This window comes from Bolinopsis microptera, chromosome 3 (genome assembly GCF_026151205.1).
Source record: "Bolinopsis microptera isolate Bmic1 chromosome 3, MBARI_Bmic_1.0, whole genome shotgun sequence".
Classification (NCBI taxonomy): domain Eukaryota; kingdom Metazoa; phylum Ctenophora; class Tentaculata; order Lobata; family Bolinopsidae; genus Bolinopsis; species Bolinopsis microptera.
Window position 1 is genome coordinate 9395226 of NC_087074.1, and position 27853 is coordinate 9423078.

The window sequence follows — 27853 nt, forward strand, 5'->3', positions numbered from 1 at the left end:
GAACTCCTACGATAAAGTAAGCCAGATACTCAATGGTTAATCATATAGCCACGAACTTTCCCGTTAAATTGGTCTCAACCAGTTAACGTTTTTAGGATATAGCTGGTGAAACCCTAAATCGACTGCAAGGACTCCGAGGATGGTGCGCGTGGGAGTTTCTTACCTTGCACACCAGCTAGGTAAGTGAGTTTCACTCTACCATAATACTCTACTCATATAACATTATTCTAAAATCCCTAGCTTGCCGCGGTAACAGGTAAGCTATCTCACGTTGCAACCTTGATTCGCGGCCCAGGATGGGCCAAGCAAGTGCAATGTCTGGCAATGCAAAATTTGACACAACATTTGACACTGATAGTGATAGTAATAACCTCTGAAAAACTTGGCTCCGCTGTCAGCTCAAGAAGCAAGAAAAGGAAAAACTTGAAATTTGGCAGCATCTTTTGACAGTTGAACAACAAGAAATGCGGCCAAATTTGTGCGTGGTCATTTTCCCGATCCTTGACGTCTCATATCATATTATGGAAATCATTTATAATTCTATGTAAGCTGACAATTCACATAACCACCACAGTATCTTCCATAAAACTAAAAGTAACAGGAAAAAAATCAGTGTACTCAATGCGTTATGCGATAAGACCACATATACAAAACTATTGTAAATTGTTGTAACTAAGAAAATGGGTAATTTTGTCAATGTTTAACGGGTTTTTGGCCAAAAATGTTAATTTATAATAAGTAACACAGTAATTTGAAGATGTTAAGACAACAGTAATTTCGAACAAAGTTGTTCTCATTCAAAACGTTTATATGATCAATTTATGGACTCGAAACTATAAATTTGGCGATATAACTATAAGACCCATACATGAGCTTATATAGGGCAGAAATATAAGTATAATCGGGCTTAAAATACCTACGTAATATACAGATTACAGACACCCATAAGAAATACGTGTATTTTATTCAGTTTTATTGAGATAGTTGATAAATTCTTATAAAATTATTTGGATTATTTGGATAATTTGGAAAGTTCGTAGATTCCTCTCTTGATAAAAGTTGCTTTATATTATTTCTTTGCGATTGCAGCGCAATGCACTACTAAGCTGCGCAAAAAATAATGCTTCTCACTACCGTGACGAGATCGTAACTAGCAAAGCTACGGGCTGGAAGGGAGAATTGATATTTTACGTGGCACTGCACATGAAATTGTGTGTGTTTAATTCATCAACAGCAAACAAACAAGGTTGAATTGCAGATAATTTAATAATATTAAGCTTAAGATTAAACTTAACAGTCCACTACTCAAGAGATTAAACGCTTTGATTAATCATAAAAGTGGTTCAACAGCTGATTATTGTAAATATTACGTAAAATGGAGCTTTAATTAAAATAGCATAACAAGAGATTGCACACTGCACAGTTTGGAAGAAGGAAATTAGTCGCTTTAATTCATGACCAACAAATAAACGTGGTTATACAGCAGATATGTATTCATAATAATGAGATTGGGAAATAACTTGAATAGGGCAATAGTTTGGTGAATTTGAAAAGTTATGAAATACGAGTGCCCATGGTTTGAAAATATGGGTTTAACTTATCTATTTTTTACTATAACTCCAATAAAATATTATAGTTATACCCCTCCAGTAGACCAGCAATTGATACTACACAAACACAATACACTAATACAGAGCCAATACGCAAGCTTGGTTTTAGTTATGGCACTGAACAAATTTGTGATATGTAATCTTTGAGCCAAAGCGAGAGTGGCCGGCCTTGTAGTCCACTGCTTATATTTCTAAATCAATATTATATCTGGCTCCTCCACCCACACGACGTTAATTAGTTCTTGGGGGGTAAATTTGATTTTACAGATATTAAAGATGATATTAAAGATATTATAATTCTGGTTATTTACGTTTCTGACTGACAGTATACAATATGACTTTGCCAGACGTTGCCTGGCCTGACACGCTTAACCTCCTCCAGCTCCATTTAAAAAGTAATTTGAGGTTACCAATTTTCGGCCATTTGCCACCGTGATACCCTCTGAAGTTTCGTCATTCTTCAGAAAGCAGCAAGCAAAGGGAAATGTTGGAATTCGATGGCAACTTTTGTTTCCTGGAGCTTTCTTGCAGTAATACTAATATGACAGTGTAACAAGGCTTACTGCTTCCTCACTAGTACCACCTAGTAAGAGCCCTATTCACCACTACCCAGGTTATCCTAACCTACCTCTGATGATCTCACCTCATAAGAATGCACCAAGTATTAGATCACTCCTCAACTCATACTATTCTACTACTCACGGAGCAGTGCCACGTCCTCAAATACACGCTGGTTGCTACTGATAATGCTGCACATCTTATAACATGCTAAATGTTATCTCATAAAACAAGAGAGAGAGGAGAGAGAGAGAGAATGACGTAATTCCTGTTGTTATGTAAAACAGTGGCACAGTGCCAGCCTAATGGCTAATGCTGTAATCATGCTGCTGACGGGGAGGAGGCTCACACGGTGGTAGTGGCAACGTGGCACTGGACACGGAGATAGATGGGAGGGATATAAGACAGCTCTCAGACGGGATCAAGGCAGAGTTTATCAGTTGTTTGGGGAGATAACAGGTGCTGCAGTGCCTGACCATTTTAACTGGTCGTCCGTGGATTTGATAATTTCTTCACTAACTCTCTGTTAATAATTGTGGTGATGACTGACATGAGTTGTGTTATGTGCAGCTATGCCGAGTTTCTGTGAAAACTATCACGATTAACTACTTTTAATATCCTTTCTTTTACTCTTTTGGTTTTATTTTGATTCTCTTGTTAGGGTTTTAACTGAGTATTTAAGTATCTATTTTAACTTCACTGGTATCTAAATATTTGAACCCCCAATGAATACAGTAAATACCGGATGATTGAACTTATTAAAGTTAGTATCCAGTGTACATTGTACAGTGCGTTAACAGTAATTAACATGATGTATAGTTGTGTACTATAGGTTAGAGATATCTGGTACATAGTGTATTAGTGTAGCTATGGTGACCATTGTTACACAAAAAAGGAGGTTTCTCATACTTAGGATGTTGCGGTCTTTTAAGAAGAGGGGCAGATCATGAACCGTGTTTTTGAGATAGAACATCTACTACTTAGCTACATTTGCTACTTCGATATCTCTCCATTTTCATTATGTAGCATTAAGGGGGCATACACCAAAACAGTGGTTTGTGCCGTCCAGACCAAATGACCTCATAGGCAGTTCAGTGACCTTCTAGCGCACCGTTTCCACACCAAAAAAAATTATTTTGAGAATACCCATTTTGGTAATCGAGCATTTCCTGGTTAGAGTGGAATTTTCGGAAAAACACAATTTGTTTCGTGGAGAGGCTATAAGTTAATCATTTCTTGCGGTATCGGCTTGAAATTTTGCTCGCCGTCTATTCACATCTATTTCAAGGTGTGTGTAAAATCTTGATATCGTATCTAAAAAGGCTGGTGTGTTATTAATTTTTAAAGTTAACAAAAGTCAAAAAGTTAAAATTGTCCTTTTCAGACTTATTTTAACCAAAAAGTCAGTCAGGGAAGATCGGATTGATTTGATGGTTGACATAGACTTGTTCTCTGAATTCTGGCGCAGATTTTGATGCCCTCTAAAATGTTTTTCCTCATTTGTGTTCAGATCTATTGGTCTTCAAAGCCAAACAACAAATTTAGGCACATTTTTCGTTTTAAATATTTACCGATTTTTCTAAAATTTTGATAGGAATGTGCTAGTGACTTTTTGAAGAGTGCAAAATAACCGCAACTAGCACATTTATATATGAGTTATGAACAACAAAACACCCTAAAATGCTTCCCTTTAAAGTTATGGGAGAAAATGTGATTTTTTGGCTTTGCAGATAAAAAATCACATTTTCTCCAATAACTTCAAAGGGAAGCATTTTAGGGTGTTTTGTTGTTCATAACTCATATATAAATGTGCTAGTTGCGGTTATTTTGCACCCTTCCAAAAGTCACTAGCACATTCCTATCAAAATTTTAGAAAAATTAGTAAATATTTAAAACGAAAAATGTGCCCAAATTTGTTGTTTGGCTTTGAAGTCCAATAGATCTGAACACAAATGAGGAAAAACATTTTAGAGGGCATCAAAATCTGCGCCAGAATTCAGAGAACAAGTCTATGTCAACCATCAAATCAATCCGATCTTCCCTGACTGACTTTTTGGTTAAAATAAGTCTGAAAAGGACAATTTTAACTTTTTGACTTTTGTTAACTTTAAAAATTAATAACACACCAGCCTTTTTAGATACGATATCAAGATTTTACACACACCTTGAAATAGATGTGAATAGACGGCGAGCAAAATTTCAAGCCGATACCGCAAGAAATGATTAACTTATAGCCTCTCCACGAAACAAATTGTGTTTTTCCGAAAATTCCACTTTAACCAGGAAATGCTCGATTACAAAAATGGGTATTCTCAAAATAATTTTTTTTGGTGTGGAAACGGTGCGCTAGAAGGTCACTGAACTGCCTATGAGGTCATTTGGTCTGGACAGATTTGGTGTATGCCCCCTTAAGCATGTACAGTGCAACTAACTACCGACATTTGACAGTGAACTATTGTAAGAAAGGATATACATATTTCTTAAATAAACACCAAGCAATCTCGTAAACCATACATTTATACGGGCAGTACACAATACTGTGTCCGTGGCAATGGCTGGACATTCGTTTTAACCGTTTTGAATGTTTTGATTGAATTATTTGTACTAGTGACAGTCACACCTAATCCTATATAAGTATATACACACCTATACTAGTATTACGGATGTTACCCAACACCGCACAAACGAACATAAATTCTGACAATTTCGACATGATTTCAACCCTACTGCAAATGAACTAATTAAATCTTAGATAAATTCTAACATCTTCCAAACTGGAGTACCGGTCTTGAAAGTACATTTTCATCCAAATTGTAAGCTGTGATATTTTCTTTTTCTCAAATAATGAAACCATAAAATTTGAACATATTCTGTTCGCACGACGCACAGCTTGTATCACTATCTCTAACAACTCTACCTCTTATAAAAGCTAAATCAAAATGGGTATATTTCTCTCGCGACTCTGGTCCACATTTGAGGACCTGGTCGGAAACGGAGATCCCTGGAATATCCTTATGTTGGGGCTTGACAACGCTGGTAAAACAACAATTGTCTACAAGCTGAAACTCAACGAGAACATCGCCACAATCCCTACAATCGGCTTTAACGTGGAGACAGTTACCCCGTGCAAGGGTTAGTTTGTCAGTTTGAGGAAATTAACTTGGGAAATGGGGATGCAAGAGAATTACCGATTTTGAAGTCTCACTTACTAAACAAAGTTATATCAACATGTAATTTCGGCACGAGAGAGATATGATTGAATAGAGAGAGAGATAGAGCGAGAGGGAGAGTGGAGAGAGAGAGAGAGAGAGAGAGAGAGAGAGAGAGAGAGAGAGAGAGAGAGAGAGAGAGAGAGAGAGAGAGAGGGGGAGAGAGAGAGGGGGAGAGAGAGTGTGTGAGAGATATGATTGAATAGAGAGAGGGAGAGAGATGTGATTGAATACCTAGGTTCCCACTAATAGAGGCGTAGAATCTGAACAAGCGATAAGACAGCAATAAAATCTAAGTACATCAAAAAGCAGTATAGTACCATTTATGAGATTTCTTAAATCGTCAGCAAATTGCACTCCTCACGATATTTGATAACACTTATCCTTTTGTCAGGTGTCACCTTCACTATTTGGGACGTGGGAGGTCAGGAGGCTATCAGGCGCTTGTGGAGACACTACTACTCTACCTGCAAGGGCCTTGTCTTCGTCGTGGACAGCAATGATCCCTCCCGCTTTGTGGTGAGTACTTGCTCAGTGAAACGTTGGTGGCAGGGTTATTAGAATCAAGCTATGTATCTTCAAATTCAATTTTTAGCTATCTTAAAAGTGAGAAAAACTAGTAATAGTATAGTGCGTGCAAAAATAATGATTTAAGTATGTTAAAAGAAGCGCATTTAAAATACCAATTGTATATGATTGAGTATGCTGCTATTTTAAACTTCAATTTCGTTAAAACATTGACGCCGCGACGCGCATCACTCTTGAGAACATGTTTGTTATCAGCAATCAGCATGATTGTCTTTCATTTGCTTATGAGCTATTGTCACGATATCTTCATATTCAACTTCATTATCATATTAATTTAATGCAGTTTTCGTAGTTTAGACAACCCAATAACATCGATAATTGTATCATGAGTGGGCCATAATTTCTAGGTGCCTCGACAAAAAATGTTTTGCAATATTGACTTGCTAGCACTATGAGTATGAACGAGACAGAGTCAAGAGGGGGTTATACAATTTTTGGATAAAAACAATCACCAATATAATCCTTACTAAATAATTATGAACTGTCCACGAATGAAGTCAATTTAAATTTTCAGGAAGCTGCTGATGAATTGAGAGGTATCATTGAATCTCCAGAGATGCCCAAAGGAGTTCCAATCCTGGTTCTGGCCAACAAACAAGACCTCCCTCAAGCTTCCCGACCCTCAGCGATTGCAGACAAATTGCAGCTTCATTCATACAGGTTTTTATTTTTAATTTGCTGTCGACTATAAATACAGCTGAGACGGGAGACTATAGTAGTACCGTAGCAACTTTTTAAATTCGACAGAAATCTAATCAAATGTAATGGTACTCCGCCGAATGTGCATTAAATCTAATAACTTAAATTTCACTCGCGATACAGGCAGAAAGCATTGTTTGTAGGTTTACAACCTACCAGGACGCGCGCCGAGTTGGACTCGTCGAGTTGGACTCGTCGACAATATATGGAACAGATATTTTACGAGTATCACCCGTTAAAGCATTGTCAATAAATGTATACTTAAAAGTATTAATTAGAATAACTTATTAAAAATACTTCTGTATTTCGAAACAAATAGTGTGACAAATAGAAGCGTCCACAAAATGAATGTCAAACTTTGACAAAAAATGAACGCGGCTATATAATTCGTGACAACGGCCAAAGATAATTGCACTTAAATTTTGACGGCCTGTGTTGATGGGATTTCATTCATATTAAGAATATGCGTCTGGCCATAAACATTACTGTACTATATTTCCTCGGAAGACAGAGTTTCCGAATAATAATATTACATATTTTTTACTCGAAATTGTTGCATTTTCCGGGGCCAATGCATCGCTGGCGGTACCCACATATTGATATATTCATTTATATTATATTATAGTCCACAACATCAAATATTTTAAATATTGAGTCAGTAGTCCTTAACAACTTTGGTAGCAAAACCATTAGAGCATTAGCCTAATATCATCTTTGTCAATAACTTGCTAATGTCGACAAGGCCAAGTCACGAGTATTCGCATAGCAATGGATGGCTCGAAAGACACTGTGTTTAACACACTTCACCATTCACATTATAGCTACTGGATTCCTTTTGTCAATTATTTGGAATATGGTTGGAATTCAGACTATTATAAAGATAAAATATTAATCCTCAATATTGTCGCAGGTCGAACAAGTGGTTTGTTCAAGGTTGCACAGCGTGCTCCGGCGACGGACTACAGGAAGGCCTCGAGGTCATGGCCCAAAACTTGAGGGAGTACAAGAGAAACATGGGTAACAGTACTTTCTAGAGTCTAGCTGCTATAATGACTACAGACTAGTGACAAGGGGCGACATTGTTCGCGATTTAAGGTTAAACAATCAAGAGGACTATCCAAGCTTAACTAGGTAATATGATACCTGGTATTAGCATTTATTGAGATGCTGATTGAGAATTATGTTGGACTGAATTGTTGAATGACAAAGCTGTTTTAAAATTCTTTGCTTTTATTAAAGCATTATTATGAATTAGATTTAGAATGAGCTTTACTATGTGTAATATAAAATTGTTGAAATGTAATTGTAATTTGTAGACAACTAAAAAGCATGCAATTGATACAATTTTAAAGTTTAAAACTAGAATCCCGACGGGATTCTAGTCTATGCCTGATTTTAGTAATAGTAACTACGTTAACGAACCATATATATGATATATTTATGTAAATATTATCAGAAATTTTTACGGTTTGTCAAACTTTATGCTAGCAATTTATTTCATTGCAATGCAGAAGTAACTCTACCTTAGAGTGAATTGATTAAAATGATTTTGAATTTTATAATTAGTAATTGTAGTTACATGTGTTTTTTGAAACATTAATAGTTTTCTTTCTTTAATTACATTGAGAGGCTCTTTAGAGCTTTTTTTTCGTTTCCTTGGTTGGAAATACATAAATCAGAAAAAGCAACAACCTCCAGCTTTAAATATCGAAACGAAGGCAAATAAAATCATGCCAGTGACACGGTAGTATAGATATTAAACATGATACGAATATTGGCGGTTCGGCTACAAGAATACTGCCACAACTCAGGCATATTCGAGAACTGCATAACCTAGATCTCTTAAATTAATTGTAAGAACTTCAATACTTGGTCCATGATGACCCTCCAAATGGCAAATACGTGTTTGTATGGTTTGACGTGCCATATGCTGGCTGGGATCGCATATCTGTTCAATTAATAGATTGCTTGTAGGTATTATTATATATATTATATAAGTATAACGCGTGCACCAGGGGGTCCTGAGTTCGTGGCTCTACAGACACAGTCTACTGGGGATGTCTTAAGTGGGCCAAGCCAGAAAAGGATACCAAACTATGAAAGTGTTTATTGTCAGCTTACACCCTCCGCCAACTTTTCCAGTTAACTCCATCCCCACTCCATTACCGTCTTAATCCCAATAAATTGGGAATTCAGACTTTTAATTATCCACTATAGGATTTAATCGATAGTTTAACGACAGCGCACATAATTTTGATCAAATCAAAATGAATGCTTCTTGAAGGCACCTTCCCCCAGATATTTGACTCTAATTATTTGATTAACTTGTTAAATTAAAGCGGATGAATCGTCCAAGTAATGTACTGTACTGTAGTCTGTAACAGTGGCAAAGCAATCTATCCATAGTTCAAACCCTGATCAGCTATAAGTCTCACATTCTCTCCACTGTTTGCCAGCTCTTGGTAAAACTATAATTAGATCGAGCTGTGGAACTGAGGAATTTCGGGCAAGATTTACTTAAAGGAGATGCCCTATGCCAGGAAAGCAGCCACCGTAGAGACGAACTAAAACACCAATATAAAGATAGGTATTAAAAGCAATATATTCAAAAAAGAACTTGAAGCATTTAGCATAAATATGAATTAACAAACATATTCATAATTAACCAACTGAACAACAATAATAAATTATAATTAGGAACCGATTTGTAGGGCACTTTATTAAATTTAAGGCAAGCAAATCAGCACTTACAAGAAAATCGGGTTATCAAACCGGAGCCAAGATTTGATAGAGTGTGTGTCAGATGAAAGACAAGATCTAAGACCCTGGCATTTTTGCCGAGTTATTATATAGTTCTCAGTGATCAGTATCCGCGTAATCACGTACACTATTCGTGAGACTCACGTTTATTCATGCTTTTAAATTGTATTACTCAATATATTACACTCGTGGTCTTAACATCATGTCCAAAGAACCAAGTTTTCTTATTCTAGTTCTTCTGAGCTTGGAGGTTCGGAGGATGGATTTCTTTTGTCTCACTTTCCAGTCGAACAAAATTCCCTAATTAGTAATCGTAATAAAAATAAGAATAGTAACGAGAACAATATGGTCGATAATCCAAAACAAGGCACAATTTAAATAGCTTTAAAAAGCAGCATTCAATAGAATTCAGAGCCGGGATTAGAAGTCCCAAAGAAAGCCAGATCAATCATCAAACTAGAGCTGAGAAGGTAAGACCCAGTGCTACTGATCCTAGAATAAAATGACTAGAATAAACTCTCCAAACATGACTTGACCTTTTGAATATGAAAAATAGAGCCAAAATTAATATCAATCACATTAATATAAACTAAAATGTACATATTGAAATTATTTCTCGTCCTCAATTTTACTACAGTCCTCTATACTATTAGAATCTTTCTCTTCTGAAACTTTGTTAACTTCTGGTTCTGTTTCGCTTGTCTCCTTAAAAGATCCTTCTTTTTTAAATAAACCCCTAATACCGGTTACCAACTGGAGAAGCAGTCCCTTCTTAACCTCTGTTTCCTTTATACACACCAGATCTTTCGTAGTCAGACTAAAGATCGAACCGTATACGATTGCAATGACCTGCGATACAGTTTAGCTAACTTTTATACAAGCCGTTTTTGGGAAATGTGCTTAACCTTTTAGATAGGGCTTCGCTCAGTAGTCAAAAATAAAGCTAAAAAACAGCATGCTTTTGCTTTTTGGATCGATTTTAAACTAACATTGAATTATTAAAGATTTAAAAACCCAACATGTAATCACATAATATGCACATGAAGCATACAAATATTAACAGATAAGAAATGAGGGAAAGTAGCAGTGATACTGATAGAGTATTAAGTTAATACTCTATCAGTATCACTATTAACTAGGTAACTAGTTACATCATTCACTTAACATAATGCAATAACCAGCGAGAGACAACACGTGTAATAGGTAGTTGACGGGAGGGGTCGTCTGAAGGCATTGTTACTGAAGGAATCATGCTTTGTTTGTGACATTTGTTTGACGTAACCGTTTTTATTTGTAATATCCTCAATCAATTTATAATAATTATTAGTAAATTGTTTGAAAAAGATGCTGTAATCAGGAAGATCGGGAGTAATTATACAGTGTTCATTGGTTCTTGTGAACTGATCAAATGTTCACGTTGCTCTGAATTACAATTTGTCTGAGAAACCAGGTGGCATAATTCTAATTTCACGATTCGAAGATAATATTTTACCAAAACCCATAATCATGGGTAGAGTGGACCGCTGCCAGTGTCTCTCTTTCTCAAACAAAAGGAAATGATATTAATTTGATTGACCGTTCTCAAATGCAAAATGATACCGAGAATGAAATCGGTCGCTCGCTTTTCCCATTCATTCACGGCTTACGAATTGTATAAATAAGTTTCGATTGATTACGTCAATCAGATGCTGTAAAAATCTCTTTGGGTTGCGTTCGGGTCGATACCTAGTATTTCGGGGTAAGGGACAAGGGTGGTAGTTATTACTTATTGAACAAGCTGAAGTTTATTGAATCTACATTGCTGATTGCCGAGTACAGCTGCCTTTGGGTAGTTCTTCTTAATCTATTACAATTGTAAATGAATGGGAAAAGCGAGCGACCGATTTCATTCTCGGTATCATTTTGCATTTGAGAACAGTCAATCAAATTAATATCATTTCCTTTTGTTTGAGAGGTTCACGTACTGTAGTGCGACACGTACTCTAGTGCGACACGTACCCTAGTGCGAAACCTCCAAGATCGACACTGTCGCAGTAGAGTACGCTACCTGGATCGTAGTGCGACACGTACCCGGTGACCGACAACTAGGAACCTCTCATTCCGGCCTCCCACAGGTATCACATCACATGGCCCAATCAGTGACGTATCATGTGTGATGTGATCCATATTATAACCATCCTAACAGCTGGACATCCAAGAACCTGGGTAGGGTTCACATGACAGTTTAGTAAGTAGTTGTGTATTATAAAGTATTTTAAGAAGTGTTTGAGCTCTCGGCATGTGTTCACATAACGGACGTGAGCCAGGTCCAAAAGGGGCTGGTTCTCGTATCCAAGGATGTGAGCCGAGCATGCAATGGGAGTGATACGAGACCTGCACCTCCACGAGAGTTGAGGTGTTGTCGGGGATATGTAATGATTGGTTCCTAGTTGTCGGAGCTGATTGGATTTCCAAAGCTTGCATGTTAATTAGTTAACTAGGTAAAATTGACAGGTTCCTAGTTGTCCGTCAGCCCACGTACCCTAGTGCGACAGAGAATTTTCAAGGCCGACACTGTCGCACTACAGTGCGCTACCTGGACTGTAGTGCGACACGAACTAAAGTGCGACAAAACACTTTACACAATCAATAAAAATTTTACTTTCCATTTTTAATGACGAGAGTGTAGTCGTGTATGAGTAATGGGATTAAATATAAGATCAAAGATTGCAATCACAATATTCAAATCATTATTCCAACACACTTCAACTAATTATCCATTCTGTCATAATCATCGTAGCTATCAATCACAGCGTTCAAGCGACGGTCGTAATCAGTCCACTTCTTCAGTCGGCGAGGAGGTAGTTGTCTGAGCATCTTCATTCTTCTGGTTGATCTTCCATTGGGTTAGATCCTGATCCTTCTTCAGGACGTCGATAAATCGCCAGATAGTAGGGTTGGTGCAGCCCATCAAGGGGGAGAGGAGGTTTGTGTTCCGACCCAGGTACGTTCGTAGTAGTCACTAGGCAGCAAAGGAATCCATCTCCGAAAGAAGGGTTGCTTTCAGCTGCGTCCAGGTCACAGTAGTGTTGTTCGTCAGACTGAGACGTCCGGAGCAGGTCTTCTCAGTGCATCGCCAGTAGGTCTTGTCGTCGCGATTCTTATCCAGGCAGTAGCGGTATCCGTCCTGGATAACGTTTCTTGAACCAGTAGTGCGTCCAGGAATGAAGGTGATTGAAGAAGACATGTTGATGTTGTTCGATGCTTTGGTAGAATCATCGTGACCTTATTTATGGCCCAAGCATATGAACTTGTTATCCCAATCGGAGATATACATACGATGCGTGTGATAGGAATGAGGATCATATGCTGCTTAAGAGTTACCCAGTGGATCACACACTGCATACGTGGCTTGAACTGACCCGAAGGAATTATGATCAGTGGATAACTTCGAAACACGTGATGTGAACCGACGAATCGTATTCGCAAGATCACTTCGAAATAAGTGACGTGAACCGACCCGACGAATCACTTAATGGTCCATAAGAAGGATAGGATGTGACCTGAACTTGGAAATAAGTCAGGATATTTTGTCGCACTAGAGTACGCTACCTGGATCGTAGTGCGACACGTACTGTAGTGCGACAGAGGGTGTTTTTGTCGGACTTCGCACTAGAGTACGTGTCGCACTAGAGTACGTGTCGCACTACAGTACGATTACCGTTTGAGAAAGAGAGACACTGGCAGCGGTCCACTCTACCCATGATTATGGGTTTTGGTAAAATATCATCTCTTTTTGATTATAATGTCAGGGTACTTTATAAAGTCGAAATATAAACTGATATCTTCATTAATAAGGAGGAAGTTTCAACGATTTCGAAATTTTTCCTTTAAAAACATTTCCTTGTGTTTAGGTAAACATATCGGTCGATCACTGACTGAATATGCCACTAAATACTCATTTAAGTTGGCATTAAATTCATATATAATGACATTAAACTGTTGTGGCAAAGCAGAATTTGTTTGTTGTTGGAAATCACGAATGAGCAAAATTCTCACCTTTCGCACGTGCAAACTTTGAGTGGACGTTGCGTGCGCATCCAATATTGAATCGCCGTACAATTTTGCATGTAATTGTTTTATATATAGCTTGATAAGCATGCAAAGTTTCAAAGTATTCCAAGAAGAACTGTAATCACAACGGCACTCTAAAGTTGACAGAAAATGACGAAAACAGAAATTTTCAGTGATTTTAGAAATTTTCTATCAATTTGGGCGTGTCCCCACGTGTGCAACTTTTCGATTTTCAACTTTAAAACTAGCCTAATGCACAATGTATACCTATAGGAAGCAGAACTAAGCTCCACAACCCAAGGCATGGCCCAACACCAGAGAATACTAAATCGCAAAATTGACGTTTTTATAAAATAATTCTTCAAAAAAGCACAAACTTCAATGACGAATATCTTTATGAAGGAGCAAGCTAAAAAACTTTCCGGTAGATTTTCAGAATGCTTGAACAATTATCTAAGATGAAAATTTCCTCAGATTTTGAATAAAATTACTCCTTAATGGTTTAAAATTAATTTTAAAAGTTATTACTTTGTCAAAAATCAAGTTTTAAAAACGGTTAACTTGATGACGTCATCAAGGGGTGTTCATGACGTCAAATAATTTGTTTATACAATGTAAACTAAAGTGTAAACAATTATTTGCAAGACCTGTTGTCGGAAATGGCTTTATCTTTTATACTTTTGAATCTATGGACACTTAAATACAGGCTACAATTGACTGGCAAAGCGTCTATCCCTAAATATATGTATGTATCACGACAATCTATCGTAAAACAAGGGTTCTAGAAAACCCATTTCCCGATGCTCCTGAAACCTGAAACTTTGTTTGCAGTCGATTTGGTCAACGTCTAGACGGCCTGCAAAATTTCAGATCTCTAACTCAATTTTAACATGGTTTTTAAGGCACCTGAATATGGCGATTTTGGGTTTTTTACCGAATTTCGTATAACAGTGCTGGCGAGTATTTTATGCAAATTTCTTAAAAATCTCAACATAACTATTTTTTATTCCTGTCATCTTTGACATCAAATTAGAATGTTTTGAACTAAAAATAAATCTGCTGAACGACTTCCGATGAGTCTTAATGCCTGGAAAACTCCTGCCGGAGGCAGCGGCCTTCGGCCGCCGCCTCCGGCCGGAGTGCACGCTTTGCGTGCACAAAAGAGGCTTGTAACGTGTACCAAAGGGGGTATAATAGTAAAGGGGGTATAATAGTAAAGGGGGCATAATAGTAAAGGGGGTGTAATAGTAAATGGGGAACATAGTATACCCACAATAAATGCAACGGTCGTGCTTGCCAGCACTGTGATTAATGTAATCCTAACTGGTAGCCACCAGTTTATAGCATGAATTATATTATATATGATTTATATTAGATATTTAATATTTTGGTCTGAGCTCCTTGACTGTAACAAGGCAAGAAATAATACAGATATTAAGATTTGGTAGGAGAGACAAGCACTTATATTGTCCGCTCAGTAAAGTGGAGGTTTTCATTTTCCTACCAAATTATACTCCTCCCTCTCAAGAGTCGTCCGACGGCAACATGGAATCTTTAAAATGAATTACGGCAAATGTTGCAGGACCACATAATATGCAAGCAACTTGGAATCGCATTCTTGAGAATTTGTTGCTGACCTATAAAGCTAGACGTAACCGAGTATTCGGCACAGATTAATGCATCATTGGCACCTAAATGCCGTTTGAGACACTGATAGCGTCACGAATCAAAACTTCAGTCGATGGTACGTCAAATAACTGACAAGGTTTTATACGTCGACGGAGAAGATAGTATGCATAAGATCTACTATAAATAATAATAGTAGTACTAGTAATACCTAGTACGTGCATTAACATTAGATCCAATTCCATTCTTAGTGTCGACTGTCGCGGTGATTTGCGTTATTACAGTCCAGTATAGAGATTAAGTGCCCACTAGATATACTTACTTACTTATATACGTGACGACCCCCTGATATTTGCACATTTGCACTGTATCTAGGTGGATATTATATCCTGCATGAGGTGCAGGAGTAAGGGTGGCACCTTGTTTACCCTCCTCCGGAAACTAAATATACCCCACAATATGACACGTGTTAATGTTTAATGTATATATACGTATATAAAATAATAACATGGTTTATCATAGTCAGTAGTCAGAGAGTATCACTTTGCAAGCAACGCCTCAAAGTGAATGATCATATGTACCGACTGATCCTACAAATGGAGGAAGCAGTTGAGGGTCACGAAGTTAGGTTCCCAGGCAGTTACTTTCCTAGACAAAAATAATAGCTCTAATTCTTAGTGATAATATAACGATAGTTATGATATATGCGACAGATGCGGCAATCATAATTCTTGTATATATTACGGCACGAGGAAGGCGTTGTCATACGTTGAGACCTGCCGCGCACGAGTGCGCGGCTGTATCGTGGCCACTTAGTGAAACGACAATGGGGGTCACGACGTACCTAATACAAGGAAGGGGAGGACGAGCTCTTATCGAGATACAAAAAATCAAATCACAGCCGCCCGCCTAACCGTTAGGTTTTCGGACAGCGTTTTTGTTAAAATTGTCACAAATAATGCCTTTAATTCTTAGAAATTACGACGATTCTATATTAGTCAGATGCAGTAATCATTTTAATAATGCTCATAAATGCAAGCTTATATTACGACACAAGAGAGGGAGGGACAAGCTATTTTCAAGATTCACAGCAACCAGCCGAGATATTTAAACCTAACATTGTTAATTAATCGTCACGTTAACTACCTGATCATCTAACTAAGGCAAATAGGCAATGTGACACGTGCCCGTCATATCTGCTCACTTTAATGAACATGACATAATTCTAACTATTGACATAGCCTAGTTAGGTATGAGTATAATGTCATTTTGGGACAGTTCGAATTACCCAGCTGATGTAATAAAATATAGAAATTTTGTAGTGCCACTGCCAGATTCAATAAAGGAGGTGGCATTTTACAATCACTATTTACCACGGGCCCCAGGCCAGCATTCGGCAGTTATATCAAAAGTGACAAGTAACAATCACGTAATCCATAATTCAGCATTTACTAGCAGTAAATCAGAAGTGACATTTCTAACAATTACGTAACCAGCATTCAGCAGTTAAATTAGGTTCAATCACGTTACCAGCATTCAGTATTCAACAGTAAAAAACGCAGTTCAACATTCCAAAAGTGTACAGTTCAACAATAACTTACGGTGCTAACGAGACAGAGGACGTTGAAGGGCATGCTGAAATCAGGGGTAGGCAGGTAAACTAGCGGAGACTCCGTGTATAAACGAACCACCTGAAATTAGTTACATTTCAGATAATTTTCAGTTACTTTTAGGTTACTTTATAGTTACTTTTGAGTTATTTTTCAGTTACTTTTCAATTTCAGTTAGGGTAACAAATCAGCCCCATTTTAGTTTTATATTACCTCTTTCTTAGATATTATTATAAAAGGTCTTTACGGTGACACCTTTGGTGCATACCAGCATACTCATAAAATCAACAACTACAGGAGTATACTGTTAAGCTAATGAAATAGGCAGTACACTGAAACTGTATTATTCTATCCTCAATTTGATAGTCAACACTACACTCTCAAAATAGAGACACAGAGTTTCGACTTCAATATTTATTTTTCACTTTGTAATTTAATAAACTTATCAAAAATAATACCTGTCCATCATTTTTAAAGGTTATGATTCCACTGGGAATACTTCTGCCATGATGTGCATCTGGTGGGTATTCATTCCAACGCAACATCAACGGGTCAAACTGAAATAATATTATTCTTAAATTCTAATATTGACATTTCATGTTATGTGGTGTTTTTCACTTTAATACTTATATATCGATCATCATAAGTCTCTTAATCATCAAAAAAGAAAATTATTTTGAACTCTTTTTTTTAAAACCCGATGATTTACCTGAATACTAAATTTAGTAGTTGATCCAGCTGGCACTGTTAATATCGTCTCAAAAGTATAAGGGTGACTCCTGTCCTTGGCTAGAGTCAATGACAAATCCTCAAAACTCAGCTGCTTGCTGGCAGGTAGAATTTGTTCCAATTTCATTGTGTGGACGTACGCTCGTAGATACCATGGAATGGACTGAGGGAGTTGATTAATTGATTTTCACAGGATGGTGAACAATTTTAAACCTTCCGGCAGTATTGATTAGTGCACGTTTCAGCGGAATTGTTGAGCTATGAAAGCGAATTTAGACGAACTAAACTCATACAATCATATTGTACATCTAATCTGCTCTAAAAATAACTCAGCTGTTCATTTCAACAAATTTCCTGTCCGATTCATATTAACTGATGCCCGCTACTGCCCGTCCTTGTCCTTTTTGGATACTATGAGATAATGCGACATTAGTGGACATGTCACCCCCACCCCCTGGCCTCCACACCCCCCCCCCCTTATAGTACCTGAAGGTACAGAATCTTTATGTCGTGATCTTTAGAGTTGGTAAAAACAGAAACAAGATGTCCGGAGCTGCTGCTGCTGACACGTGATATGTAGGTGTGGGCCAGGAGGGCCGGATTCTCCTCCAGACCAGTGGATATTTCTCTGAGGGAGACTTGGTTACTTTCAATGAATTAAGCTCAGGAATACCATACTGTGTTTTACGTGAAGGAATACGTCTCACAATCTAGTACTTGAAATGGATTGTCTTATTCTGGTAGAATTTATGATTTCAATAACGTAAGTCGTTAATATGTGAATCAAAGATCTTTAAAGCCATAATAACAGCAATAGAATACTGACTTGTTTTTAAAACGAAGATAGACATTAAGGATCTTGACAGTGGTGATGTTGTGTGCGTCAAATGATATCTCATTGTCCGATACTGTCGTGTATTCAGGGGGTGTTATTTCTAGAGCATCAATTGGCTCCAACGATTTTATATTGACCTGAAGAATGAATAATAATCATAAAATATGTGGACGTTGTTAATTCTTCAGAAAGTCGCCTAGTCTTATTCTCTAAAAAAAGCTGTTCAAAATTCAAAAAATGTATCGTATAGGGTGTATATCCATTCTTGAATCAAATATCAAACCTTAGTTTCGTAAGAGACTGGACATGACTTAACAAGAGTTCTCCCCAGCATGGTCCTGAAACTCCAATCCTTCCTCCCTGACAGCTGACAGGAGAGAATACCAAAGACAGGGTCAACTTTATCTCCCACCCAGGACTCGAACATCCCTCACAGTTCACTCGTCTGAGGAACGTGGCTAGTTAGGGTGAATTGTGTCGTGATTGTAATATGACGACTGAGATATACTTTTGACAGTTCCAATGAATCACAGCATGCAGAACAATGATATAATTATATTAACTTTAATAAACGCTTTTTTGATGATCTCGACAAGACTTATAAGTATCCCAAGTATCGACCAACAACATATTATGTCTATACTGGACGCATCTCTTATATCGTACCGAACATGGATTGCTAGCGAGTGATAAGTAGTATCGTAGAGCTTGCTGGCGTCCAGTAGAGATGCCAGACCAGCAGAGCTACCACAAGGTAGGAGTTTGAGCCAGGGGGTCAGGTTCTCCGTACATACCACCTCAAACGGGGACACACCGTACCTCATGTAACGGTTATCTGGAGGGGGTGGAGGTTGGGAAATTTATAGTTTGTTTTTTATTTTAATTGATCCTTCACCGAACAAGTACATGCCATCCGTATAGTGTGTAAAGTAGTTACTAGTCAGTGAACATACATTAAATACATTATCTCTATCAATATAAACTTGCCCTTACTCCTTAGTTGGGGAAGGTGTTAAAAATAGATAATTTGTAGTGAAGGTGGTAAATTTGCAGTTAAGGTGGTTAATTTGTAGTGTTCTACTTAGGTTATTATTATTCAAAATTTCACATGAAAAGCTGCATTTATGTGTATCAACTAATTTGAGATTTTGTACAAGGTGGAGATGTTCACACGTTTTTTAATTTTTAATCTATTATAAATTAATCATTGCTCGACAGACAATAAACACGCAAATGTATCATCTCGGGGTTTAACGTTTCTCTAACCGTCGTTTAATGTGGTGTACATATAATATCACTCTACGCTCATCAACAAAAATGCTTTGTTTGAGAGAAATTACACATAAAGTCTCAAGGTTCACTTTGTTATCAACGTTACAATTATAATTATAACATACTGTTATTCAAACTCCTGACGATACGATGCAGTATTGTCTAGATTCCTCAAGATGTTGCCGTTGGTGTTTGTTTTTTTAACGCTCGCTAGTTTAAATTTTATCAAGACGGATTGCCAACAGGAGGTGGTTCCACCATCGTTTAAAATAATTATCAACCAAAATGGTATCAAAAAGCTTGAAGATTTGCTGCACAAGGGGATGGGTGAATTTGAGGAAAAGATGATTGACACGGGAGCAATAACATTCCCTGACGTCTCGTCCAGCAGTTACAAGATAACGGACATGCGCCTCTCCGAACTGACATTGGAGCGTCCAGCTGTGCAAATTGTCCCAGGGGTCGGACTGAAACTGAGTCAGGAAATTACCTCAAGTGTTGTGGAGGGAGGCTATGGAGTTAAGGCCTTGTTTTTCTGGGTCAACGGAAAGGTCACCATGAAGATGTCGATGATGCTCGAAGTGACTGCAGGGACAGATTATTCCGCGGAGAGTCAACTGACCGTCGCAAGCAAAGCGTGCAGTGTTACTTTCCACTCTTTTGATCTAGACTTACATAATGGGCTATATTCAGCTGTTGCTAGCCTTATGAAGGGAATCATCACCAAACAAATCGAGACAAGTATTTGCAAACAATTAGTAAACCAACAGTTTGGTGATTTCAACAAAATGGACAAAATTCCTTTTGCTGATTTGACGGAAAAGGGCAGTCCAAAAGTCATTTTTAAAGCTGAAAACATTGAATTTTACGCAAGACTTACCAAAGATACAAATCTTCATCCGATGCCTGGTGTAGCAAACGAGAATGATCGGGAGATATGCCTGATTTTGTCGAAAAAGCTCGTTAAAACCTCAGGGGACAAAAAGATGCATCAAATGGAAATTCTGAAAAAGGCCAGAAAGTATGTACCGGCACTGAGCAAAGAAAACGTAGATTTTAAAGAGTTGGAACATTTTTATGGAATATGCTCTGACTTAGACCTCGTCGATGTGGTGATAGAATCCGAAGAAAAATTCGTCAATGTTAAACTTAAAAAGAGGAGAAATTTCATTCACTGCTAAGTTATTTTGATTTTAAGACAATTGAAAAATTTCGTCACTAAATTGAGTTTATTTAGTGAAGTTTTCGAAAGGATCAATGGAGAGTTTGATGAGAAAATAACAGTAATAATAAATCATTAGTAGTACTGATTAACGATTAAGTTGAGTTTTTGGATTTTAATATTATGGGTGTAAGATTTTGATAATAGTTATTTGCTAGTGAAATATACACGGCCCAGTGTGGTTTAATCTGTCGTATTTCTTCTCTTGTTTTGAAATCCCTGCCTCTTGTACAATACAAAATTCGCTTATACTCTTGTAGATACGCTCCGTTTCTACCTTTTGTTCTCTTGGTCCCTAGGGTCAGCTGACTCTGGGCCAAAGAATAATTGCAGCTCGCCAAGGTCGGATGCCTAGACAGTAGACAGTCGAGACCTCTAATTGAGACCATGTGTAATAATAAATAATGTTCAAAATACTACTACTAAGTAAAATGTATACTCAGTATCTGAAATAAACAAATAAATGTCACTGAGATCTGCGCTGTCCTTATTGCTCACCTCCCTTGGTAGAAGTCAGACCAGCCGGTTTGAGAGATAGCTTAGGAGAGATGGTATCTTCTGATGACAGTGCACCGAGGGAGGCGCAGGTTATACCTGGTGTTAGAGTAGATATTATAATGAATAATTTCACCGGGAGGGGCCAGCCCACTTCTATGATAAAGTTAAGTAAGAGATAAAGTAGAGGTCCTCAAATAATCTGACGATTTTCTTAGCATCCAACAAAATATTCTTAACACTCGAATCGGAGGGACATTTCCTCAATAACTATTCACAAAACTTTCAACAAAACATGACAGTATAATATACTGTCAGTATATACTGTCAGTATATACTGTCATCTGGATTCTGGAAACACTAGAGATCAGGAACCCACCAGATATTGAGTTACGGACGTTGATCCACCTCTCGTCAATGTCAGCTAACTGTCCTCCGAACCAGACATGGAACTGTCCTCCGGGGGGCGCAGAGTGGGGGGAGTAGCCCCACAGATTATCTCTCCAGAGTCCCTGGGTAATTTAACTGTTAGATAAGCTGAGTTTCATCATTCGTATTATGATCGTGTCAGGAATCTTGATCAAATATCACACATAGAGACGCAAGCGCAAAGCATAATTACAGAATTCCATCATATTGTGCTTTACAAAATTCTTCTTTCGTAACATCTCCGAAAATTTTATCGTTCACATTTGATATATAATACATAATGTTGTTGATTGATAATATCCCAGTGGTAAATTTAAATTTAAAAATTTAAAGATATTACAAGAAAGAGTAAGACACATTCTACACATTGGAATGATGATAAAATAATAATTTGGTATTATTGAACGATACTCATGAAAACATTCTAAAAATCTCAACTCACGTCAATCTAAAAGTAAAAATCTAAATTATTGAGAATCTGTAAGCAAAGAATTAAGAACTTTATAAACAATCTGATGACATGCAATCGCAAAACATGTATACACTATACTATACAATATACACACTGTCACTATACAAACAAATTTGAATTCCCACCGAAAATGAGTCAATAGAACAAGTTTGGGGACACAAATTCAATAAATTGTTAAAATTTCCTATTTCGTTTCCTATTGAATTTTAATATTCTGTTTCTCACTGAGTCGACTCCAGGAAAGAAACTCGTTAAATCAGTTAATCAATCAGCTCATTTCTTTTTGCCGTCGAAATTAAAGAATTTCATGAACTTCCCAGTGTTATCCTTGGTACTGGTAGTGCTTTGACTCTGGTAGCTACTGAATGTAGTCTCTGATCTATGTTCTGAAGATTCCCCACCCGATGAAAATGATCTGACAGCCTCAGATCCAAATGAAATTCGTTCCGAAACTCTGACTTCCATAATCGACGCAACAAGGTCATTTCGACAGCCATCAACTGCATGAACGTCTGCCTCATTATTTATATCATCCACAAGGGATGCTACAAATGCTAAGGAACCGTTGGCATCAAGATCGAACCTGATTTGTACTATGTTTCCCGGAGGTAAGTTCACCAAGCGGAACTGTCCAAGAAGGGTATTTTCCGATGCAACATCACTTTCCCCTTCAAGCACTTTTATGTGCATGTCTGATTGCTTTTCCGAGGACGCCTTGAATTTTTCATTTTCTATTAACGGAATTGTTCGATTCACCTTTACTATACGAGCCATTCCACCCCCACTTATTTCCACACCAAGTGACATAGGGCAAACATCTAGCAAAAGAAGATCACCTAGAATCCCTTCGGCCTGATACCCAGAAAGAATAGCAGCTTGAATAGCCGCTCCAGAAGCCACTGCCTCGTCAAAATTCATGCTTTTATTCAATCTTACTTTGAAGTCAAAGTGTTCCAGTATCAGATGCTGTATCTTTGGAATACGAGATGATCCTCCAACTAGAATAACTTCCGCCAACTCTTTTTGTCTAAGCGAAGTTGTGAGTCTCTGCGTTGCTTCACTCAAAACATCAATAATAGTCGCAAAAAAACTGGCGGTCATCTTCTCAAACGTTTCCCTGGTTATCGTTATAGAAAAGTCTCTTCCGTCAAACAGAGACTCAAGATCCACCCTCACTTGGGACTGGAAAGAGAGAGCTATCTTTGCTTCTTCACTGGCTTTCTTCAACCTCCGTATAGCACGCTGATCTAAGGAAGTCAGATTCTCCTTCTTCCTGAACTCTTTTACCATATACAAGAGAAGGTTGTTGGTAAAATCCTCTCCTCCGACATTAGCCCCTTTAGTCGACACAACCTCGCATATTCCCTGCTCTACAGTCAGTAACGAAACATCAAGTGTTCCTCCTCCCAAATCGAATACCACAACTAATCTCTCGTCCGTCACATCTGCCCCCAGGTGGTGTGCGTAAGACATGGCAGCAGCTGTGGGCTCGTTTATAATCCGGATCACCTCCAAACCAGCCAGATTAGCAGCCTGAGTTGTAGCCTTCCTCATGATCACCCCACAGTTGGCAGGAACCGTGATAACAGCTTTCTTCACATCACACCCAAGGTAATCTCCCGCTGCTTCTCTCAATTACGACAGGATCATCCCAGAAATGTCCTCCGGTGAGTACGTCTCTTCAACACGCCGGTTCACCACCTTTATCCTAACCTGGCCGTCCTTACCGGAGATCAGTTCAAAGGGCCACATCCGCTTAATGTACTGCAGAGAACCCGGATCTTTAGCTATAGGGCAATTCCACGGTAAGGTTCCACTTGGTGAAAATGAAAAATGTTAAGATAGGCACCTAAATTTGGTTAAAATATGTTCATTAGACTCTTAACCTTACAGGTCAACAAAAGTTTTTTGTTTCATATTGCATTAACTTTTGATTTTTCTCATTCAAAGGAACACTACTCGGAAATGAAACAAATCATTCAAATTTTCAAAGGGCCATAGTTTGGGTATGCAGCAATATTTCTCTATGAAATTCCATACACTTAAGCATAGGCATAAGAATGAGAGCCATGCAAAGTTTCAAAACCGTTACTCAAATGCTTTTTCTAAAAAATTTCCACAAAGATGGTGTCGCGTCTGTCACAAAATTAAGCAAAAAAGTTTTTTCAGAGCCACATAGTGCTATTTATATTCAAAAAACCACTGTAACCTATCTCTTCTGAAGGTAAGGGAGTACCGTAGAAATTATCAGGCTTGTATCTTTTAAGAAAAAAATTTTGGAAGGGGGGTCCCAACTTGTCGCGTCCGTCACATTTTTTTGAAAATGCTCCAAAAAATCTTTTAACAGACTTTAAATGCATTTTTGTTAAAGCTTAGACCGTTCTTAACAAAACGATGTTGTCAAATCGAAAATTGGACAGAAAATGACTGAGTTATGTATAATTTTGTATATGCCCATATATGGGCGTACGGCTAGCTTTTAGCCATTATTATCCATATTTCCATTATTTTGACTAAAACCAAGACAAATTGAAGTCAAATAAGGTTTGACTATGTTGACTAGACTATCAAATAACATCATATACAATTCAATAATTAAATTTACTGAGTTTTGCCATTTTATTTGCCTTAACCTTTTTCAGGGGTAAAAGGCACAAAAAATGGACTTTACCCTATTGTCGCATATTTTTGAAGTAAAAATTCAATATCTTCCACATTTTAAACACTAAAGTAATGAAACTTTTGGGAGATGGTCTCAACAGTGTGATGTGTTGAACAGAAATGAATGTTTCACCAGAGTTATAAATTTGTTCAAGTAGAGAAATAATTGCTGCCCCTAGATTGATACCCTCGCGTATGCCCAAAATGGACGATTTTGGCTATTGCAGACCTCGTGGAAGTACTAGCGGCCTAAAAATTTGCATAAATATAGAATGAAGGTCACTGAACAAGATAAAAGTGTCAAATAGAAGATTTGGAGCAATTGAAAAAAAAACGTGTGTCCGTCACAGTCACGTCTGTCACAATTTGAAAATGGCGCCACGCAAACAAAAACTGAGCATTCTCCAAAAAAATGGTATCTCAGAAATCCCTAAACCTTTTTCTATCACTGCATGTCCAAATTAGAGATAATAGATAACGTTTTGAGATAGATTTGGGTACCTTCTGAGTAGACACCCACAAAAAGTGTCATATTTAAGTCGCGTCCGTCACAGGGGTGCTATCTCAGAAAGTAATAATGGTAGGGGTCTGAAATTTTCACACAACCTATAGAAAGGTTAAATGTGGACTAATAAATAGTTTAAGCTGATATAGAAGCAACATCCTGAGCACAACATTCGTTTGAACTTTAAAAAATGGCATAATCGTGGTGTCCGTCACGGTGGAATTGCCCTATAGTTCCTATAATGTATTTAGTGTCGTAGACAGTGTTAGACGGGTTTCTGGATATCTGACTTTTGGCTGGTTCCCCAATGAGGACTCCATCATCAGTGAAGGCAACATAGCTCGGGGTGGTCCTGTTACCAAATTCGTTGGGTATGATGTGCACTTTACCGTCTTTGTATACCCCAATACAGCAATGGGTCGTACCTAGGTCTATTCCGATGGCAAGCTCTTCTGACATAATTCGGGATGATTCCTAAGTCATTGCGTCCTAAAGAATAATATCAATGTTAATACTTTGATATAAGTTATCTCCAGCCACGTCAAAATATTTTTCTAGGCTCACAATAGTTGACATGACCATCCTGACAATAACCAGATTGCCCTATTTTTAATTAACCACTTTGTTATTACAATAGGCTAATTAATGAGCTATTACACACAAATAACACAGTAACACATTAACGACGTTCTTTTTTAAAAATAAATATGCAACCTACCAAAACCAATGGTGATTGGTGCCCCCTGATTCTGGTGTTGATTATAGGGGAGGTAGATGGGAAAACCCCAGGACAAAAATCATGGCACGAAGAATCTAGCTTTAAAGGGGGTGTAAATTAGAAAGTGTATAAATCAGCATTATCAACCACAACACTTTATCATTAGTTTTATACAATATAAAATTGTTAGCAATATACGAAGTAAGTAATAGCTAAATAAAAATTTGTTCATCTAAGAAAATAAACATAAACAACAAAAGTTTTGAGAAACGTAGCAGACACACAAACACAGCAAGATAGCTGTGTTCACATACAGAGATGAGGGTGCTTGCTAAATGCTAATAGACGGGCCCGCTTGACGTATTAAGCAATTTTTTATTTTAGCGCTAGTGTGGGAAGTAGATAGAGAATTCAAACTTCGACTAAATTGTTGCTCATAATTAAACTTTTGGATTACAGAGCACTAAACATGTGTCGTAAAACTGCATTTACTCACCCTTTAAGTTGTTAGTGCCTACTGCTAAAATAAGATCAGAAATACCATTATATATATATGTTTCTGTCTCTGGTAAATTCTCGACCGTAGCTATAAAGGTATCAGATCCAGGTAAGGCGGCCCCTTAAATTCCTTTTCCCTGTCCGAATTTGATTTTTTCCCCCGAATTAGAATCACCAAGTAAAGCAATTTTGGTTCCAGGAGAACCTACTGGCACCCATCCCGACTCGATTTTTACTGAGTTTGACCCTGAGAGAGTTTCTAAATTTCGCCTCAAGCTCAACATTTAAGTTTTCCAAGGCAACGACACGGTCTGGCAAATCTGTGATTTCGAGCTGATGGGACCCCGCTCTCTCCTCAATACAAAACATTCGGGAATCATACTTTATTGGAGATTGCATCAAGTCTGGCAACAGTCGAATTAGAAAAATTAACAAACAGCTGTTCGATTTGCTTTACCATAGACTGCTCTTCGGTCTTAATAGGAGAGCCCAAAAGGTTTAAATTTTGACGTTTTGAGGCATCCTTGTCAGAAGGCAAACTACTGGCACTTACATCAGATAAGCTCCTTTTATCATCAGATTGGTTAGAGAGAGAACCAGAAAAATACTCTAGAATACTAGCCATAATCGTAAAATATGGGAAAAACTAAAGTTAAGACGGTAAAAGTCTAGTACGTGGTAATGAAGAAGTACGTGTTATAGAATGTATAGCAAAGACTTTAGGGGAGTTCTAGAAAAAACAAGTAAAACCACACAACTTTAACGGTTACAAATTAACTTAGATAACGATTATCATACTTGTAGGCAGTGAATTCGGGCCACCCTACGAAGTTGACCCACCTGAGTAAGAGTAAGATGGAGCTCTTCTATCTGATAGTTGAGGAGTATAGACACAAGAGGTCGAGGGAGCACATCAAAATGTTGCTTGTTCACGCTGTCTGATACGCTGGTAAAACTGAATGCCGTGTTTACCTGTAAAAAACTCACGTTTGATCGGGTTATATAGACTTTCTTTTGAACACAGTCACAAGCTAAAGCTATGTCTGTTGGCTGTTGCTAAATCTCCATTCTCGAGCGCAATGTCGCCTGAGTTGGCACCAAGTACTGTGAAAGGACAGTGTAGAGTCAATAAGCAGCCTCTTCTTGAATATGATAAGATAAATTGTATATTTTAGTAGTACTAACCTTGTTACCGGGTAAATGGGTGATATCCAAGCTCTCAGAATAGCTCTCAAGACAAATCACCACAGAGATAAAGAAAGAGCAAACTGTTGCCAGCCTCAACATTTCCTACGATGTGATGG

At 37.8% G+C, this 27853-nt stretch overlaps 2 protein-coding genes across 2 annotated transcripts; one reads left to right on the forward strand and one right to left on the reverse strand.

Moving 5' to 3' along the window:
• Window positions 1–5101: 5101 nt before the first annotated feature.
• On the forward strand, window positions 5102–8254 carry LOC134812187 (uncharacterized). Its single transcript, XM_063819429.1, has 4 exons — window positions 5102–5300; window positions 5772–5896; window positions 6480–6625; window positions 7575–8254. Exons 1-4 carry the CDS (start codon window positions 5108–5110, stop codon window positions 7696–7698), a joined length of 588 nt encoding a protein of 195 aa, XP_063675499.1. The 5' UTR covers window positions 5102–5107; the 3' UTR covers window positions 7699–8254.
• A 1687-nt stretch (window positions 8255–9941) lies between these two features.
• On the reverse strand, window positions 9942–27836 carry LOC134813160 (GPI transamidase component PIG-T-like). Its single transcript, XM_063820847.1, has 13 exons — window positions 27735–27836; window positions 27390–27521; window positions 21646–21778; window positions 21270–21365; window positions 18944–19112; window positions 18561–18722; window positions 18450–18459; window positions 18269–18414; window positions 17929–18070; window positions 17423–17605; window positions 17172–17270; window positions 16705–16794; window positions 9942–10273 (listed from the first exon to the last, which is right to left on the reverse strand). The coding sequence occupies exons 1-13, from the start codon at window positions 27834–27836 to the stop codon at window positions 10034–10036; spliced, it is 1704 nt and encodes a 567-aa protein (XP_063676917.1). The 3' UTR covers window positions 9942–10033.
• Between the last annotated feature and the right edge of the window lie 17 nt (window positions 27837–27853).